Source organism: Panicum virgatum, chromosome 1K (assembly GCF_016808335.1).
Source record: "Panicum virgatum strain AP13 chromosome 1K, P.virgatum_v5, whole genome shotgun sequence".
NCBI lineage: Eukaryota > Viridiplantae > Streptophyta > Magnoliopsida > Poales > Poaceae > Panicum > Panicum virgatum.
Genome location: NC_053136.1, coordinates 45,410,156 through 45,423,758, shown reverse-complemented (window position 1 = coordinate 45,423,758; position 13,603 = coordinate 45,410,156). Strand labels below are relative to the sequence as shown.

Sequence of the window (13,603 nt, the reverse complement as noted above, 5' to 3'; positions counted from 1 at the left end):
AGGCTGAACTTCTAGGCCCATGATCATCAGTGCGTGAACGGACAGAGAAGAAATGGCCCAATATGGCAACTCTGGATGGCGTCACAGGTCGAGTTGTGCGTCAGTGCGTGCAAATCAGAGCAGGTCGGTTGTTAGATTAGTCCCACATCGCCCGGATTAGAATTCAGACGCCCTCGACGCAGGAATAAAACGAGGCCGCGGGCGGGCGTTGGAACCCATCTTTGCGCTTGGGGCAATGACGCAGCTAGTGAGGTAATACCGAGGCGCGTCAATTGCTGGTTGAAAACTATTTCCAAACCCCCTCTGCGGCCCACCAGGGCCACAGAGAATTTCTGGAAGGGCTCCCTCTAACCAGGGGAAAGCCCTACAATCCTAATTCAAAATCATTGCAACTAGCGCTTGATTCAGTTCAACGGTTGTCTTATTATTTCTGAATTCTGATAACGCACTGATTAAGGTTGACCTTGTACCAGATTTTGAAAAGCTAGCAGTTCGCTGGTTTTTGCCCCCTGACGCCCGAATTCTGATTACACGGATTAGGCAACAAAATGGAAAACAGAACAAATACTAAAAGGGCAAACCTTAGGAAACTTAAATCAAACTTTGTGATTCAGATTCTTCCCAAACTGCTTCTGTGAGTATGGAAACGCTAATTCGTGGACACTGTGAAGCAGTGAAACAGCAGACAAAAGATGCCGTGGTCCAGTTTCGTGCTACCAGCAGCAAAACTTGCTCGAGGGCGTGGCAGTTGTAGCTTGCAATATGCAACGTTTCAATGAAGGATAAAGTGCCTTGTTGCAAGGGATGATAATTCCTTCTCCTGGAACCATGTTTTCCTAGCAGTTTCTGTCACTATACCTTGTCTTTTTTTGCTTCAAGTTACGCTTCTTTCATCCTGTCCTTTTGTATCTATGTACATGGACGGAATAAAAACCTAGTAGACGACACTATACTATGTCATGCTTGTTCATGCTGAACGGTGCTCTTTTTGCATGCACGGGATTGAGCTCCACGCATCCTCATACTGATAATAAACGCAATGAGCTGTGCAATAGTACCAAGAGATTAGTACTAACAATCAATTTTGTACAGAAAAAAATCCAAAATATTTCAGTTGAAGACTTACGGTGCAAAAGCCAGTACACAAAATACTGAAACCTTTGAAGTTGAAGGGCTCTGTTTCAGAAAGGAACCATGCTGGAACAGGAACGCGAGATGAGACTTCTGTGCCAGCTTAACTTGCTAAATCAATACTAGTTATACTTGCTTTGTTTATATAGTGGATGCTTACCAGTTAAGGGAGTGAAAATGAGGGGACCTAATATGCTGGCAAAAGAACTAATCCCAGATATACATCCTTGAGCAATTCCCTAGAAGGTACGGCATGCCAAAACAAAAGTGCCAATTGTCAGGTAATATAACACGAACATCTGATATTCACTACAATCAGAAATCAAATTACCTGCTCATTCGATGCGACATTTTTCGATACATTGGTCCTTATCTATAAAAGTTGAAATGATCATCAGGATTGTTTGAAATCTCACATAAAGTAAAGTAATAGAAAAAAAAATATTCAGCCAGCAGTGGCTTACAGATGGGTGAACAAAAGCACTCAAAATTATAAATGCTGCAGAAAAATAGGGCACCTGAAAAATGATTCAGAGTAGGTCAGGAACAGTGAACTGAGATGCTCAACAGATGATTGACATTAACTATATTAACACTTGGAACACATTGCTGAATTACAAAGCCAGCATGGTTTTTCATATGGGTCATGTCAATGGGACAGGAATATCAACTAAAATCTGACCATTTGAAGAAATTGACAAGTGCAAAGAAAGTACCCAGTATGACCATGCAATGCCATACAAGAAAGCCTGCAATATTTATTAAAATATTTAGTAAAAAATTTCAGAAATAAGCTGATTAAGGATCAGAGTATCAGATAAAGGTCTTGGTGAAAAGCTATTACGTGAGTGCATCCTCCTAGCAGCCCGACAATAAGCAGTATCTCTTCACCCAGAATTGGAGCCAGGATAGGCATTACAATTAGCTGCAAAGATGATCCAAATCTCAGAAAAGCCAAATGTACCTCAAGAAATGAAAGAATAATATTGGAGTCTTGAAATGACTGAAAAATTCAATGCTATAGATTGAGCATAACTAAAGTCAGGGCTACAATTCTACAATCACATAACAGTTCTTTAATTATTTTTGTTATGGTTTTAGTACCTGTGATAGCATTCCGGCAAGACTAGCAATTAGAAGTAGATTGGCAAACTCATCTTTGCTGTAACCAAATTGTGCCTTCAGGTAGTACTGCACATGATTCAACTATTGATAAGCATATAGCCTGTGGAAACATATTAAGTATGGCACATATTAAGTGATGGCCTCATAGCAAGTTTGTGCAACTGATCAATAGAAATACAATTCAAAAGTGGTCATAAACTCCAGCAAACACGCAGGCCAGAAACTCGATACTACATACATTTGTTGAATGCTAGAACTTCTCCAAGGTTTAAAAACTATAAATGAATCTAACTCAAATCCATATCATATTATCATATGGTAAAAAATAATAATACCATCAATGCAGTCTGAAGGCCTTGTTCACCTAGGCTGTAGAAGAAAGTGATGGTTGCTGCCCCTGACATGGCCAAACTACATGGAGCAATAAACCACCCATCAGTAAATTATTCACAAATTCCAAATTAATCTGGAAATAAATTCTCGGTTAGAACGATTCTAAAAAGGGCACTACCACAAATGAGATTTCCTACACTACTGATTACTGATTATTCTAGAAATCAAAAGGCTTTTGCACAGATTTCACCTGCCAGTAAGAAGCGCAAACATGTCGGATAGAGACGGCAACCCGCCCTTCTGTGGCGGAAGCCTCGGCGAGAGGTCTCCATCGGGTTCGGAAGATGAAGCGGAAGACGAAGTGGAGGAGGTGCAGGATGAAGCCTGGAGGAGCGGATCGCAGGCTTCGTCACTGCAGGAGACGCCGCCGGAGTCGGGTAGGAAAACCCTGAGGTAAAGCGCGGCCACTATAGCGACGGCGGCGGCGACCTGGAAGGTGGAAGAGGTGGCGAGGAAGCGCGCGGTCAGGGTCCCCGAAACGAACCCGGCCGCCGACACGCCGGAGAGGAGACCGAACGCCGCCGCGCGACGCCTGGGCCCCACGTGGTCCGCCTGCATCCACACACCTGACCTGGTCAACGACAAGCTGTTGGTGGGTCCATCACTTCTGTTTAACTGACGCGTGGGCCCTGTAGCAACAATTTCAACTCCTCGTTTGTTTTCAGAGAGTTTTTTTTAACCGAAGACCTTTTTTTTTGCTAGTTAACTGTTTACCTTTAGTTCATTTTACAGTGTTGTACGTACGTCTTTTTTTGGCAGTAATAAACGAGGTGTTTTTCTGCTTTTGCAGTTTGTATTTTTTTACCACGTAGGCAAGGCAGAGGCAATGCATGTTGCCCCCGCAGAAGATCCCGGCCACGATGTTTGCCACGTAATACCCGTAGAAGTACAAGTCGGAGCGGTTGCACGCCAAAATAACTGCGAAAAGAAACCCAAAACAGAGGTGACGCAGCGTCCCCAAATCTGAGCAAACGCGCCGCATGATTTTACACAGCGGCAAAAACAAACAAAGCGAGATCAGGTTGCGAGCTTCCACTTACACAGCGGCAAGATGGCCACGGTCACCGGCAGCGTCAGCAGCGCCTTCCTCCCGTACCTGTCCGACAGGTTGCCGACGACGGGGGTCACCACGAGCGCCCCCAGCCCGGTGACCTGCGTGCATGACAGCATGAGCAGTTTGTTGATGGAATGGAACTGGGGCAACTGCTAAGTTTGTTGCTCACAGCGTTCTGGAAGCCGCTGAGGTAGATGGCGACGGAGCACTCGTCGCGGCCGGGGCAGACGGCCTCCATGGTGACGTCGGTGATCGCCGGGATCACCATGAAGGAGGAGAAGTAGAAGAGGAAGGACACCACGAACAGGTGCCCTAGCCCCGCGAAGTCCTTCATGGCGGCTATCCCCAGAGACTTCCCCACGAACTGATGAGGAGATTAACAAAATAAACAAAAAACCGCATGCGTTTGTGTCACTCTGCTCCGGCCGGTCTTTTATACCCCCCACACCTACAACTACAGGCGCGCCACGCCACGATAAAAAGATCTAGCGAAGGCAACGCTTCCAAGCAAGGCCACACAGAGCTCACATCAACACTTCACCCTTGCTTAGGGTGTTGGCCTCCTGTCCTGATCCCATCATCATCCCATCGGTAAAAAAAAAGCAATGGTGGCGACCTCTCGGGCTGCCGAGCTCGCGCGCGCCGTGCCCGGACAGGCCAGACCACCACGCCCCAGTGTTGTTACAGTACAGCGATTGTCACCGGAGCTAGCCTGGCGCCGTTCGCGTGCCGCGGCGATGGCGACCGCCGCGAGACGACGAGCGGGCCGAGCGCTCCGGCTCCGGGGTTTCGGTGCCTTGTACGCACGGGGCATCGACAGGGGGGGGGGGGGGGGGGGGGCAGGGCAGTGCGCTCTGGAGTGCACTCCGCCCCACACCCAGGCCGCGGGGCGAGCTGATTGGGTCCCTGTGCCCGGTGGTGCCTTGCTGCCCCCGGATTCCTGACGGGAATGGAAGGATGCGACGGTGCGGTCGGGGTCTGGTCCAGCGGCCGCATCGCCGTCGCCCTTGCTTCCGGGAAAGGAGATGACGAGCACGTGGAGTCTATTTATCGCATATGCGATAAATCGTCAACCCATCGCAGAAGTGAATCGCGGGCGCCCACCCCTGCCCCTGTTCATCTTCTACCTCGAGCAGGGGAGGGGGCGCGGCAGCCAGCGGGCTAGGGGAGGGGGGAGGGGGCCGGGAAGGGGTGGTAGGTGGGGGGAACGGCCGCCGGCGAGGTCGCCGGCGGCCGGGGTGGTGGAGGGAGACGGCGGAGCTTAGGGTTCCGGGTTACCTGGGGTTCGGGGAGCTCCATGGCCGCCGGCGTTAGAAGAGGAGGGGCCCCGGGTGGCGGAGGACGGGCGGCGGCGACGGTTCGGCCGGCGGAGGGCGAGGCGGCGCGGGAGCGCCGCCGACCGGGCGGGGTAGGACCCCCGGTGGGCGGTGGCCGGCGGCGGGGGCGAGGCGGTGGACGGGCGGCGCGGCGGCGTGCTTGGTTAGGGTTGGCGGCGGTGGAGGGCGGCGGCGGAGGCGCCGAAGCCAGGGGAGGCAGGGGATGGCGGGGGAAAAGAGGACGGGGCGGAGAGCGGCTTCTGCGACAGCTCCGCGCGAGCTCGCAACATGCGAGGAATAGACACCCCCTGACGAGCAGCACCGCTGATTGGCATGTGCGGTGTTCGCGCAGCAGCACGCTCCCGGCGGCGGTTGCGCTCGAGCCGAGCTAGCCGCCTGGCTTTTGTGTGGTGCCACGATCACGAGCTGGGGGTTGCTTGCTCGTGGGGGGAAGCCGCTTCTGGTTTGTTGTCGATCTGCTGTGAAGAGGGTTCGATGCCGCGTCACGCGGGGACACGGGAAGTCGTTTCGCTTGCTATTATCACGAGTGGGCTGGGGTTTTCCGTTGATTCTTCTTCTGCCTGACCGCGGGGAATCTGAATGTTTCGTGCTCTGGGAGACCGGCAAGCTCAGGGACTTGTCTGCGCGTACTTTTTTGCCCAGCGTAAGCTACACAGCTGCACATGTAAAATTAAAGAAACATGCCCGATTTTTCAGGTGGCGGGGAAGATCATTCTGAACAAAACATGTGGCAATTTCTGCAGTAAGATTATGTGCGCCTTTTCATTCATTTGAGTGTTAGATTTTTTTTCAGAGTTGGATTAGTATACAGTTTAGAAAAAGGAAGAACGAAAAACAGATAGGGCCTTGTAATACTAGCGGCAGGTCGCCCAATCTAGTCGGAGAACCTTTTTGGAGTGAAACGGATACAAAAGGCCGGGCCTCAGCATGACATAGGTTACAGCCCAACGTCAAGTGGGCTTCGTCTACAAAACTGGGACCATTTCGATGAGACTAGACAACCGCCGCAGAACAGAGACGAACATCAAATGACTTGCAGTTTATTTATTTCTTCCCTCAAAAACATTTTCTTATTTTTTATATAATAAAACAATTTCTTCTTTTTTTCTCAAGGAATGTTTTTCTACTTGTTCGGTTGAAGTCAATGAGCGGAGTACGTGTCAAATGCTAAGGCAGCCAGCCTGTCGCCCCCAGTATGAACACACGCTGCTTGCTACCAATGTTGTATTACTAATTTACTACTATATTAGTATATTTATGTCCAACCCTAAACCTGCGAGCTAGCCGTCAACACCGAGTAACGAGTAGTATCCACAGCAAAAATATCATTCATAATCTGGTCCAGAAGAAAATTCATCCCCCCCACCGAACCGCAGCGGTATGGCCGGGCAGATTACCCGATACCCGAAGCCCGAACCCGATAAACCCGAACACTACTTCGGGTAGTAAGTCACGGTACCCGAAATTATTTCGGGTAAATCGGGTTTAGGAGCCCGATACCCGAACAAACCCGAGATTCCAATCAGGCCAGATATTTACTCGGCTCTCTGTCCCGTCTCCGAGCCTTCCCCTCGCGCGTCCCGCCCTCTCCCCCTTCTCTCTCTCTCGATCCTGACTGTGGCGCCGCCACTCCCACAACCTGCCTCCGGCGCCGCACCCGGCGGCCGCGCTCCCGAGCGCTGTCCGCCCCCGGCCCCCGCCACCCCCTACCACCACCCGCACAGAGCTTGCGAGGCCGCCGCTGATGGCCACAGTGCCGTTGGTGACCGCGGCGCGCAGCCCTCTCTTTCTCCCCCATGTCGGCGCGGCGGAGCGAAGCGGCAGCGGTGGGGCGGCCCGCGTGCGTGCGGAGGCGCGGCGGCTTCCCGTACGTGCGAGGCAGATTGAAGTCAGGGCCGCGACTTCCAGCGGCGAGGCGGAGTAGCCGCGTCCAGCCGGCTCCGGTGCGGCGAGCGGATCTCGGGCTCCAGGATCCGGTCGTCCCCTCCCCTCCTTGTGCCGACCCCTGCCGTGTAGCTCTGGCAGCAGCACGACGGATCGAGGGAGGGAGCTCCGTCCGCGGGTAGATCCAGTGCCGCCAGCCTCCCTCCGCGCCTCGCTGTCGTCGTCGGGCCGCATCGTCGTCATCGTCGGGCTTCCTCCCCTGCGCGGCCTCCTTCCCTCTCTCCGGCGTTCCCTCCACGCGGTCACGCGCCGGTCCCGAGCGCCACGGCGCCGCCCTCTCCGGCCGCCGCTACCCATCGACCTCGGGGGGGAGCAGAGGAGCACCGGCGGGTGGCGGCTTGCAGATTGGAGGATTTCGGGCATATCGGGTAAACCCGAACCCAAACTTTTGGGTACCCGAAATGTCGGGTATTGATTTTTCAGAACAAATTTCGGGTAGCATTTCTGAAAACCCGAATTTTAGAGAACCCGAAATACCCGACCCGAATTTTTCGGGTAACCCGAACGCCCACCTATACGCAGCGGCGAGGTGAGGATATATTCCTCGGGGGAACGGAGAATGGAATGAAATGAAATAATGCGAACGCGCTCTTGTCCAGCTCACGCGCGCAGCTCTACCCGGGCGGCCACCGGCCTGTACAGTGTACTGGTTCCTCCCCCGCCCTGATGGGCCACCATGCCCAGCACCGGCCGGCAACCACCCGAGCGCGCCGAGTCATGAAACAGGGGGAAGTAGCGAGTCGGTGTGGTACGTGCCGGCTACGGTTACGTTCTCCACGTTCCTGACTACACCGGGGTTTCCTCTTTTACGGCCGTCCACGCGATCGAGTGGTCTCCGTTGCCCGCCCGATCCCTCGGTCATTAAAGAGTACTCGAGGCGGCTAGTACTCCGTCTCTTCATGGTCCTATTTGGAAGGGTTTCTCCAAAAACTGCTTCATCATCTGTAAAAGGGAGACCACGTTTACTTGCGGCTACTGCAGCACTGTACGTACAGGCACGGACCAGAGCTCGTACGGCAACGACACGCCTCACGCCGCTTCATCTGTAGTTGCATTCATTCATTAACGCCAAATTAAACTCCTGCCAGAAGCCAGATGCATGTGGGCCGTGCACATACACATGCGACCATTACGGCGACGCCTCACGCCTGCAGTGCAGGCGGTAGAATGCGTGCATGCGTGCTGTCAGAATTAACAACTCCCCGCTTTCAGTGCTTGGCTGTTTCCGCTGGCGGTTTGGCTTGGCCTATCTCACTCTCTGTCGATCGATCCATGATCTACTGGTATCGATCGTTGGCTGTGTTTAGTTCCAAAAAACTCCCCCCCAAACTCCAAACTTTCCATCACATCTCCATCACATCAAAACATTAAATATAGCAAATGACTCATGCATGGAGTATTAAATGTAGTTAAATAAAAAAACTAATTACATAGTTTTGATGTATGTTGCGAGACGAATATTTTGAGCCTAGTTAGGTCATGGTAGGACAATATTTACCACAAACAAACGAAACGTGCTACAGTACGCTACAGTGACTGATGCGGCTTTTCGCATCCACTTTTTACACTCTTTTTACGGAACTAAACACACCCGTTATCGTTTTCAGCTCCGACTCGGCTCTTCCCTGCAGGCAGGGACGACGGACAGGGGGACAGCCGGGCAAACGCCACACAGCGGCATTAATTACCCCCACTCGTACGTGTCGTACGTACGAGACGAGCATGCCAATATCATACTGTACTATACTACTGTTTATCTACGGCACGTATCATACCACGGCATCTACGCACGAGCACGACGTTCAGATCTGAACGTACACATCAGAGAATCAGAGAATAACCACTTTTTGAAAGGAAAAAAAGTGAGCTCAGGTAACTTAGAAACAGTGCCACCATTGGACTACACATGGACGGACTCATGTGCCATTCTCCAATTAGGAGTGGTAATGGGCCATGGTTCTAGTGGTTTCTTCATAGCCTAACAAAATTTTGAAATTTTTCAGTTTAAAATTATATAAGATTAGAGTTCGGTCCTTTTAGGCTTAGCTCTTAGATTTTCTAATTCAAAATATTGGAGCTTTACCATTCATAATTGGAGGATGGCACATGAGTCCATTTGTAAAGCTCTAGCTCACGGGGAATCCAGATCACACCTGCGGGGACGCACCGGCGCTAGTCCTCAGAAATCCTCCACCGGCATGTGACGCGGCGGGGCCCGCCCAAGCGTCTTGTATCGGCAGCAGACACGCTGCGGGCGGGTAACCATCTCCGTCTGCATACCGGGCAGTATTTTAAGCAGCCGAGCTCTAACTAATCCCGTGGAAAATGGGAGAAAGATTCCGCCTGCTGCGTCCCTTTCCGATCTTTACATGGACAGGCAGGCGCCTCTGAGCTGTCTCACTCGTTTCGTAAACACCCTCTATATAAAAACCCTAGCCTGAGACCCTCACAGGTGCTAGCAACTGGCGTTACAACAGCTAGATCGAGCCGGCTCGAGAGAAGTTTTAGTTCAGCAAGAGAGAGCGAGGGACGGAGGGAGAAGCGTTTTCTCTCTGATCGTCGGATCCGGGATCCATGGAGCTGGAGGCTGCCGCGCCGGCGTTGACGAGGAGGGACGGCCGGAAGCTGGCGAGGTGCCCGCGGCTGCAGCTGGGCACCGAGACGGTCGCGGCCATCGAGCAGTCCACGGGGGAGAGCGTCGCCGCCGACGCGGCCGCCGAGCGGGGCGCGGGGCCCGGGATGCGCGTCAAGATCGTGCTCAGCAAGCAGCAGCTCAAGCAGGTGGCCGCGGCCGTCGCGGGTGGCGGCGGCGGAGGAGGAGGATTCGCGCTGCCGCCGGCGCTGGAGCAGCTCGTCAGCGTGCTCAAACGGCAGCACGCCAAGAAGCTGGCGGCGGCCGACGTGGTGGCCGCCGCGAGGCGCCGGGACCGGTGGTCGCCGGCGCTGCAGAGCATCCCGGAGGAGTGCTTTTAGCTAGGCGCGTGCCTTCGTGCAGTGTTCCTTCCACTAGCTCTTTGCGTGTATAGCTCTCTCCTGATCTTCGTCTTCCTCCCGCTGGAATGCAACCAGCCAATTTGATTGGGCCAAAATGAGCGCCCAATGGTTGCATCCCAACTTTGAAAATGTCACATATTTTTTATCTGGCATTTGGATCTGTAACGATCCGGTCCGGGATAACGGCTAAGATCTACTCTGCACGTTGAGTAAACCACATTTGCTAAATCCTCGCTTCACGCAAAAGGTTGCAACCGGAGTTATTTACCTTCCCGAGACCGTCCTTTTTACCTGGTTCGCTTGCCCTTCCGCTACGACACGGGATTTTTTGAGGTCGGCCAGACCACTCAGAACGCCATCGAACGCGTAGAGACGAGCGCAGAACAGCAATAGGGGTTGGAAAAGTTAGGGTTTGGAGGATAAAGGTAAAAGTAATTGTATGAATCGATGGGATTAACTCAATCGGCCTTAGCCTTTATATTTATAGGCCGGGGAAGACGTACTCCTTCACGAGTAGGATTATATGAGGACTCTTTACAAAAACCCTAATTCTACTCGGACTGTACAGACCAGACCGGTCGACCGGTCGACCTCGGCAGGTGCCAAATTTAGCTGTAAACATACACCACCATGGCCTACTGGGTGGCCTGTGAGATATGTTTCGCTCGCCGACGTCTAATCAGCATCAGCGCAGATCGAGTCGATCGAATCACATCTACTGCTCGTCTTGTTCCTTTGCACAGAGCCAAGGCAATGCATCATCCTGACGCCGCTGCTGATCAGCTGGATCGATCACCCAGGCGATCACCCTCGACAATGGAGCGAAGGGAGAGACAGGGTTAACTGTGGAAGCGCTGCAGATCGTCAGTGGCTTTTCAAGCTGCGCAAGCTTTATGAAGCACACACAGCGCTATGTAGGAAAAAGCTTTCCCATTCAGTACTTACCAAACAATAGCACCCGGATGAACTGCTCTGGCAGTACCGTGCCGTGCTGCTCCACCAGCTAGCACTTCATCCAGTTCCCTTGGCACCATGAAGCAGAGATACAGCTGCGCCCGTGCCGGCGTGGCGCCACATCACATGGCCCTTACGTACGCCGCCGTTGCACTGAAAATGGCAAGGCCTTGCGTACGTATCGCAACGGCATTACTGGCCAGGGGCCACCGCGTTCTGGATCGGAGTAGGTGGATGGCGTGATGCAAAAAAATTAGACGTGTCACACACACCATGACTCAATCCGCCAACTGTACTTCGTACAGAATAACGCCCTCGAACTCTGAAATAGAATCGCGGTCCTATTTCCTATATACATATATGTAACCGACCGTACCAGAAATACAAAATAGCAAGCAACCACACCACCTGTCTGATGACCTGACCGCCGCCATTCCCGAGCCAGGCGGGCGCGCAACTGTCACGATCAGACCACCGCCGGGCCGCGGCGTTCGGTCGCCAAGGTTGAGGTACGACGACACCAGGCACCCGCTCGGCTCGCGCGGGCCGGCGACCGGTGACCCAGCGGACAAACCGACGCAGGCAGAAGCGGCGAAAAATCCAGCCCGGCTCCACGGCGGCCGGGGGCACCAACGCGCACATGGGGACACGGCCGTGCCGAGGCCGCCCCTCGCTGCGTTGCGTAGGCGCCCGGGCTACCGCCACGGATCGAGCCAGAAACCTCGCCGTGACAGCAGCGGCCGCCGCGCGCGGAAGCGCAACCCGACGAGAGGACAGCCGTGCAGGTGACGCGCGCGCGCCTAGCTAGCAGCCGCGGCCCGCCGCTGGGGGTGAGCCGCTCTGCTCTGTTAGGCTAGCGCGGGGGGACAGCTAGGGCGCGCATGCGACCTACCTGAAAGCGACCGTGCGTGCCCCCGATCGCGAGGGCTCGATCCGAGCCCAAGCCCGAGCTCTCGCCATCAGGAGGAGCGAGGCGCGGGCACGCAACGACCTCGCCCGGGGGCACGGACGGGGCCAGCTGCCAGCTAGCCCACGCCTCCTAGTCGCGGGGCGGGGGCGCACGCGTCCGGCCGTGCGTCGCCGCACCGCACGGGCGGCCGCGGGGCCCCTGGCGCAGGCCCGATCCCGCACCGCCGGGGCGGGATCCGACGGCACGGCGGAACGGTCTCGCCCGTGCACAGACTGGGGCCCCGCCCGATCAGGAAGGCCAGGTCGCTGGCATGTCTGTTAGCGCGCCCAAGTTGTGGTGTCGTGGACGGATAGGCGCTGGCTGCTGCTGCTGCGCGTCCTGCTTATCCGAAATAATTTCCTTCGCCGAACGCCGATCGAGACGTCGAGTCGGAGCTGGGGCCGGCCCTGGGCTTCTACTTCGAGCATCGGCATGCGCACGTCACGCCAGCATCAGCGCCGCGTCACGGCGTCTCCTCGTTTTTTTTATTGTTCGGCGTCTGGGCCCCGTTCGGCCTCGGAGTGCATGTGACCTGTCAAAGCAAGTACGAGCATCTAGGAGAGCTGTGCCGGGCGAGCTAGCTAGCCATGCACGCCTCTCTGCTGCGCAAGCCAAGGTTGATGATCGATCGCGGATTCACTCGCACGTCACTTGCTGAGCAAGGGTACCGGCTCGTCAACCCAGAGCTCCGCTGCTGATTTTTACCGCCATCGTGCTCTTCGTCGCAAAGTAACCCTGCAGGTTGCATCTCCTCCCAAGCCTCGGTTACACTAGATAGAGTGGATCTTCCGCGAGAAGCCATTGCAAGGAACACTGTACCATCCTGTACGTGTCAAAACCAGGCGCAGCCGAAGATCCATCCTGGCCAGTCGATCGCCAGCTCTGATCGCAGATTCGTCCGTGCAATGAGACGATTCCGAGTATCAAGCAAAGCAAGCAGTTGTTAACGCGAATCTGGGATCGCAGAGGCTGCTGGCTCCTCCGCTGCTCCTGCAACATACAGAACGCTCCCGTATAATGTTGACCTGAAAAGGGGCGCCCTTCACATGCGCCTTGTCCGTAGCGAGTACACCTCACGTACTTGCCTGCATGGATTCCGGCCGCAAGCAAACAAGAGCAGCTAGCCGCAGCAGAGCCGCTCTCGGCACGTAGTACCAGCCCCCGATTTAACTACGGTTCCCGGGGCTGCCCAGTACTAGCATAGTGCTTGCTGTATAAACTGCGCTGCAGGAGGGGACCTTCCTTGAAGCAACCTCAACATGCCCGCAGGCCGCAGCTAGCAGCGAGTTCACAAAAAAAAAATCTGCCTTTAATAACTTACAAAAAAATAAATAAAAAAATCTGAGATCCAACCGATCTGGCTAGCATGCCCGTGTATAGGCTCCGATTTTTCTTTTATAAAAATCCAAGCCTCCTAATTTAAGCATCTACATTCTTTATTTGTTTCGCTAGGTCGCCGGCCGCGGAGAATGATCGAGGGGCTGGCATGTGGGCCACCGCGGCGATGGCGACATTGGGCGCGGCACGCAACGTACAGCGCAGGGGCCTAGCTTTGGCCATGTGAATAAAGCCAGGGCGCCGGTGCAAAGAATGTGTATGATCCGTCATCCTCGGCCTCGGGCATTGTTTACGGGAATATCTCTGTGCTATGGTTTGCAGTGCACCCAAAGAAAAACGGTTGCTAGTGCTAGCTAAGCCAGCTACGAGCTGATGCATGTTACC

The 13,603-nt window shown here is 54.1% G+C and overlaps 2 protein-coding genes and 1 non-coding gene across 4 annotated transcripts; 2 read left to right on the top strand and 1 right to left on the bottom strand.

Annotated features, from left to right (window-relative positions):
• Nucleotides 1-217: 217 nt before the first annotated feature.
• Nucleotides 218-364, top strand: LOC120658401. Its single transcript, XR_005668617.1, has one exon. It is a non-coding gene; the product is annotated as a U4 spliceosomal RNA (small nuclear RNA).
• Nucleotides 365-565: 201 nt separating this feature from the next.
• Nucleotides 566-5,049, bottom strand: LOC120712058 (hippocampus abundant transcript 1 protein-like). 2 transcript variants are annotated; one of them, XM_039997762.1, is made up of 14 exons: nt 4,982-5,037; nt 3,873-4,067; nt 3,690-3,801; nt 3,455-3,567; nt 2,840-3,201; nt 2,592-2,667; nt 2,236-2,322; nt 1,976-2,056; nt 1,848-1,880; nt 1,596-1,649; nt 1,463-1,504; nt 1,292-1,370; nt 1,127-1,197; nt 566-1,044 (listed from the first exon to the last, which is right to left on the bottom strand). In XM_039997762.1, exons 1-14 carry the CDS (start codon nt 5,000-5,002, stop codon nt 958-960), a joined length of 1,413 nt encoding a protein of 470 aa, XP_039853696.1. In that variant the 5' UTR covers nt 5,003-5,037; the 3' UTR covers nt 566-957. The 2 variants fall into 2 exon arrangements, 1 of the variants encoding a protein (XP_039853696.1); XR_005690651.1 differs by lacking the exons at nt 566-1,044; nt 1,127-1,197; nt 1,596-1,649 and having other exon boundaries at nt 1,650-1,880; nt 4,982-5,049.
• Nucleotides 5,050-9,319: 4,270 nt separating this feature from the next.
• Nucleotides 9,320-10,186, top strand: LOC120712050. The gene has a single exon (XM_039997752.1). It carries the CDS (start codon nt 9,559-9,561, stop codon nt 9,955-9,957), a length of 399 nt encoding a protein of 132 aa, XP_039853686.1. The 5' UTR covers nt 9,320-9,558; the 3' UTR covers nt 9,958-10,186.
• Nucleotides 10,187-13,603: the final 3,417 nt, after the last annotated feature.